The sequence below is a fragment of the Aedes aegypti genome, chromosome 3 (genome assembly GCF_002204515.2).
Source record: "Aedes aegypti strain LVP_AGWG chromosome 3, AaegL5.0 Primary Assembly, whole genome shotgun sequence".
In the NCBI taxonomy this organism is placed as follows: Eukaryota; Metazoa; Arthropoda; class Insecta; order Diptera; family Culicidae; genus Aedes; species Aedes aegypti.
This window is the reverse complement of record NC_035109.1, coordinates 206,504,712-206,510,297: the sequence shown is the minus strand read 5'-3', so window position 1 is coordinate 206,510,297 and position 5,586 is coordinate 206,504,712. Positions and strand designations below refer to the sequence as shown.

Sequence of the window (5,586 nt, the reverse complement as noted above, 5' to 3'; positions counted from 1 at the left end):
TTCCTGATCGGTAGGTCGGGAGTTCGATTCCCGGTCTGAACCATTTTCTTATTTTTCTTTATGATCTCGTTCAAAGATTTTACAGATTGTTCGGTGATTTTTCACTGAAGCTTCAGCTGTTGAGATTACGGTGAAATTTCACCGTAATCCGTAATTTTTTTTTAAGTGTGATAAGTTTCATTGAAAAAAATCCTGATGAAACCTCTGGAGAAATCACGATAATTTCTGAAGCTTTTCTTCGGTATGTAGAAATTTTTGAGTAATTTGGATAGTAACGCTAAATTCTCCGAAGTTTTCTTTGGAGTCTGCTGAATCAGAATTCACTGCAAGGAAAACAATTGATTAAAATAGATACTTTGGAAACCTTTCATTGAAAATAGACTTGCATTAAAAGTCCAAGTCTCTAAAGAAAAACCTGCTACCCCTGTGTTTTTCATTTTCCTAATTTTGAGAACACACACAACAAATGTTTCCCGCAGATGAAACATAAATTTCTTTTGCAATTGTTTATTTAATAGCAAATCGACCTTAAAAATAAGTTTACCGTAGTCAAGCAAACATTTTATCTCCACTCCACAAAAAACGACCCTACTTTTCCTCGGCCGCCTTCTTCGCCTGTCGCTTTTTCACGTCGTAATTGTGGACCCGGGCCATGTTCACTTCGGTCGTGGTAATCTGGTCCCGCAGGAAGTCCTGATCATGCTCCAGGCACTTCAAATTAACTTCGGCCGAATGTTTGTTCTGCTTCAGCAATTCCTCCGCTTCATCCAGCGGATATTCCAGCATTACGTTCGCCCCCAACCAAAGACAGACGGTTTTCGTGGGCGGAACTCGCGTTTTGACAAACACCTGCTCGCTCAGCAGGAACCGAGTTTCCTGCTCTTCTGACTGGTTTTTGAGAATTTTGATCATTTCCAGACTTTTGGCCAAATCCGGAATCTGCTGCCGGAGGCGACGCTTTCGCGAAATGATGTTGAACTCCATAAATTTGTACTTGCTGTGCTGCTCGTCAAGCCCCTTCAGTACCTTTTCCACATTCTCTTCGCTTCCGGACTGCTTCATGAACGCTTCCACATCCTCCTACGGGTTTAGTAAACGGGGGTATTCCGAATGGTCACAAAGGCTAAAATACAAAAACTTACCACAAACACCGCCTCCGGAATGCCGGCGTAGGATTTTTGGTCGTTTTCTAGCTTCGGTAGTTCGATGTTTTCCACGTCCAGCATTTCGATGGCGATCAGCACCGGGGCTTCAGTTCAGCAGTTTTCACGAAAAGCACAATTTTCTTCGCACTTGCGGATCTTTTTCTCCACTTGCGGCCAATGCTTTTTCTTTTTGATCAAAAATGGACTGCAGTGAGCAGCAGAGCAGAGCAGACTGAGAACTGTCAATGTCAATACACGCTGTGGGCAGAAAGCCAAATTCCCAAAACAAATATTTTCTGAAAAACAAATAGGAGCCTAAATTTTTCAACACGACGTATGGACCTGCACGGAGACGGAATTCAACTCAATTTTGGGTTGTTTCAACGCAATTCCGTAGTTGAGCCCAATAACTCAATTTTGGCTAAATTTCCAAGGTCCCCACTAGGTAGTTTGGCTCTACACGGTGAAAATAAAAAATACTATTTAGTTTGGCATTTAATATGTCCTTGATATTTTTCATATTTATCCTTTATAATGTATATCATTTTATACATTATAATGCAAATCAGTGATTAATATTTCACTAGTCATATACGTTTCCGGCACCTATTCTTGGGACTTAAGAAGCTTCATCATGGTTTTCAATCCACATTAGAAAGCAACGACGCGTTTCCTGAAGGATATCTAGTTCCACGTTCGTCAAAACGTTTTAAAACATCCATACTTCTGATCTTTTTCCGGATTGCGTGCCTTATGGCCTTCAGGTATGTATCAAGGATTCCACAAATCTACATGCTCGATTTTCAGATTTTCTAAACATGCATTACAGGAAAGTTGCCGCAAAACAGTTTTGGCGCAATACGCAGAAATCAGAGCAAATCAAAGACATTATTGTGAACAACAAGGAGGTGATTTCTAAAAGATCTCTTATTGAATCTGCTTATCAAGATATCAAGACATTATTATTATTGTTTTCAGCAATTTTCATGGAACGGCAGCAAGAAATATCGGTGACATGGGAGACACAGAAACCGCAAAAATTCACTCGTAGGACCAACCAAGCTAACAATGGAAAGCAAAGTTAACTTATTGGGAGCTTAATACAAGATTTACATATGATTAATAGAAAAATAAATTTACAACATGAAAAAAATAATTTTCTTTCATTTTTCTTTACTTTTGTTTACAGCAATTTAATAACAATGGCTAATTGTATTCAATGTGCAGAATTTTAGAACTTTAAGCATTGAATGAATAATTTCCAAAAAATCATTTGCTGATATAAAATACGTTTATACTAGGCTAAGCTTAATACGTTAAAATGCATCACAATGAGTGAATAGACGGAATATGGTTTTAGAATGGTATTTAACTTATCTAGTATTCTATTTTCTTAGCGTGTAATTCCACTAGAAAAATATACTCAATTTTGGGTTGATTTAACGCAAAATTGAGTTCTTTCGATGCAAACATAAGAAAAGTTGAATTTACCCAAAATTGGCTTATTGGGCCAAAGTACCCCCATTGGGTAGATGCAGCTCTCTTTATTTTTGACAACATTCGTGTGGGAGAAAGAGCAAACCGAGAGATTTTGGGTTGAAACTATAATCGATATACTTAATTTTGGGTAAAGTAAACTCAAAAATTAGGTAAAAATATTTCTCCGTGTGGGCTGGGAGAGAGGCACAGATACTACACACGAAATTTGATACATTTTTTTCCAAACTGCAAGATAACTCCCGTTTGCCAACGACAATCAAGGCAGGCTTGGTGCAAATCGCTAGTTTTCGTTTGTTGTGTACCTTCGATCTTTCTGGACAAACATTGAAAAAGGGCCACAGTTTTCTATGCGTTCAATAGGGTCCTAAAATGTTTAATGAAATCTTGTTTTCATTTAATATCACGAAAGAGCATGTTACTGCTACTACTTTAGCATTTTTTCCCGCTTAAATAACGGATATATCATATTAAAACTTTAATTCAAAAATTGGATCCATAAATGAACCTTGACATTTGAGATCATGTTTGACGTTCGCTTAGTCGACAAAAATGCCACAGGGGTTCAACTTTTTAACACCGGGGTTGTTCCTTTCTGACATTTCGGAAGGGACACGAAAAACAAAATACACCCAAAATTTGAGTTTAAACCAAGGGGTGTGACAAAATTTAAAAAAAACTTAAAAAAATGTTTTTTGGACTTAAACCATCGGAAAACATTAGAAAATTGAGTAAACATATGTTTTTGACCTAAACTTAAGCGTTTGGCACCAAAATTGGGACAGGGCTTTAGGACCCTATTATTAGTTTTATTGAAAACAGTAAAAAGAGCCTCATTCCAGTACGTTACGTTCAATTAGAATGAACGGCGCTCTCGTGACGTTACTTTTGGATGTGCATGAATTGATTCTAATTCGATTTTTGCTACTTTTGATGAAATGCAAAAATATGCTTTGGCTAGTTACGCGCTTTTACCATGTTTGTCCATTGTTTAAGATCCGGGCTCACAGTGACAGTTCGTGACAGCAAAATCTCGGCACACTGTGACGTAGAGAAATTTTGTATTGGTTTCTCCCTCCCAGGACCTGGGTACCGCGAACTGGACCCCCTTTTCTTTTCTTTTCTTGAAATATGTTTCTTGTGGCGAATTGTGTTTGTCGTATTGATTCCACAAACATCATTCCAAGTTCTCTGCTCTCAAAGTTTTGCTCTCCGATCTCTCTGGAGAGCTTGAATATGTTCAAACACCCATGACTTTCTCAAAGTTTGTTTACATTTCGACTCGATCAGCTCCTAGTTCGTGTGAAACTCTTCGGAAGGTTAAATCAACTTCTCTAGCTATCTGTTTTTCGACCCCCCTAAGGGTTTATTCACAAATTTCATAACGACAAAAATAGCCAATTTTGACACCCACTCACCCTTTTGTTACGCATTTTGAATGAATATTTTTCAGATTTTGTATGAGCTATAACATCTCAAGGACACCCACCCACCCCGTAAAGCGTTATTGTGAATTTAATTCAATTGAATATAATTTGAATTTGTGCGTTAATTTGCGAATGAGCCCTACTTGTGGATTACGATGCGGTGCGTGGTAAAAGGTTGCCGGAGGAACAGCAAGAAGGATCGTGTGAGTTTTTACCGGTTCCCGACTGACTTTATTCTCCGCTCAAAATGGCTCAAATTGTGGGCTAATGATGACTTGCACTTGACGGTCAACTCACGGATCTGTGGCGTAAGTATTTCTGTAAAACATCTATTATTTACTATCTAAAGCTATCTATTCACATATCATATTACCATTCTGTTCTAGGATCACTTTGATAAGACCGTAGCTTATCGGAAAAATCATGCTGGCAAGCTAATTAGATGCAAAAATTCGACACCTACCATCAAACCGCATGACATCGGCACAAGCGCATCTGAATCAGATTCGGAACCACCAATGACGTCAGCTTCTCGATCACTTCCACTATACTCTTCGCCCGCTCTCTTTGACCACACCTACGTGGATCTGATAAAAGAAGATCCGAATCCGGATGATTATTTGGGCGACCAGGAGGAATCGTACAGTGAAAGTATTGCTCCGGATGTTTCTCCTGCATACAGCAAGAAGAAATGCACTATCAACTCGGATAAAAAATGTTGTGCACGGAATCTCAGGTACTTATCCTTCTTTATATGTAGTGCAATTGTTGAAACAAGCTTATTTTAGACTAGTGAACATTTGGCAAAGACGAGCGCAGCACTGGAAAAGTGAATTTCTGAAACTGAACAAGCAGTTTGAAACGCCACGAAAACTCGCCAAAGTATTTAACGGCGATCAAACTGATGTAGTTTTGGGACGAATAAAGAAAGTTAAGCGCTGGTCCGAAGCAACTCTGGGGCTCGATTTGAAAAGGTAAAATGTGACATTTTTGACTGTCTGAGATCCATGAAGTTTCTCAAACGAAATTCAATTACTATTTCAAACAAACAGCTAAAAAGTGCACAATATACGTATCAAGACACAAAACGAAATCCCTCCCAGTAAACCTTTGAACAAAAGTATAAGACTACACTAATTTTTTTTATTTACGAGCATAAAAAAAATTTCCGTCTGTCTGAGATTGTTTGTGGTTCATTTGACCTAATCGATACGACCTAACGCCAGTCAATTAATTCAATTGGTTTGTTTAAAAGCATCCATTTGTTTTACATAGCATGATTCTACGTCAAAAATTGAGCCAGAATCCAAAATTCCGTGCCCTGGAACTATTTTTAAAATAAATTTGAAGTTAGTATGGAAATCGCTTTTGAATCATTGCTCGGCAAATGTTACTACGGGACGAGCTGTTATTATGTAAATTGAGTCTACAGATTTAAATCTTCATTAATCATTTATAACGTCAAAAATATGATATTGAAGCGCTATCAAATTGTATTATACTAAGACAATTGTAAT

The 5,586-nt window shown here is 38.0% G+C and overlaps 1 protein-coding gene and 1 long non-coding RNA gene across 2 annotated transcripts; one reads left to right on the top strand and one right to left on the bottom strand.

Annotated features, from left to right (window-relative positions):
• Window positions 1-491: 491 nt before the first annotated feature.
• On the bottom strand, window positions 492-1,393 carry LOC5564782 (prefoldin subunit 3). The gene is made up of 2 exons (XM_001649066.2): window positions 1,143-1,393; window positions 492-1,080 (listed from the first exon to the last, which is right to left on the bottom strand). The coding sequence occupies exons 1-2, from the start codon at window positions 1,224-1,226 to the stop codon at window positions 589-591; spliced, it is 576 nt and encodes a 191-aa protein (XP_001649116.1). The 5' UTR covers window positions 1,227-1,393; the 3' UTR covers window positions 492-588.
• A 260-nt stretch (window positions 1,394-1,653) lies between these two features.
• Window positions 1,654-2,539, top strand: LOC110678402. The gene is made up of 3 exons (XR_002501569.1): window positions 1,654-1,909; window positions 1,975-2,053; window positions 2,124-2,539. It is a non-coding gene; the product is annotated as an uncharacterized LOC110678402 (long non-coding RNA).
• Window positions 2,540-5,586: the final 3,047 nt, after the last annotated feature.

Bases quoted from the DNA above. Each gene is read 5' to 3' on its own strand.
- LOC5564782 (XM_001649066.2), bottom strand. From the start codon at position 1,226: ATGCTGGACGTGGAAAACATCGAACTACCGAAGCTAGAAAACGACCAA. The intron at 1,081-1,142 runs GTAAGTTTTTGT...CTAAACCCGTAG, and splicing joins TTCCGGAGGCGGTGTTTGTG to GAGGATGTGGAAGCGTTCAT.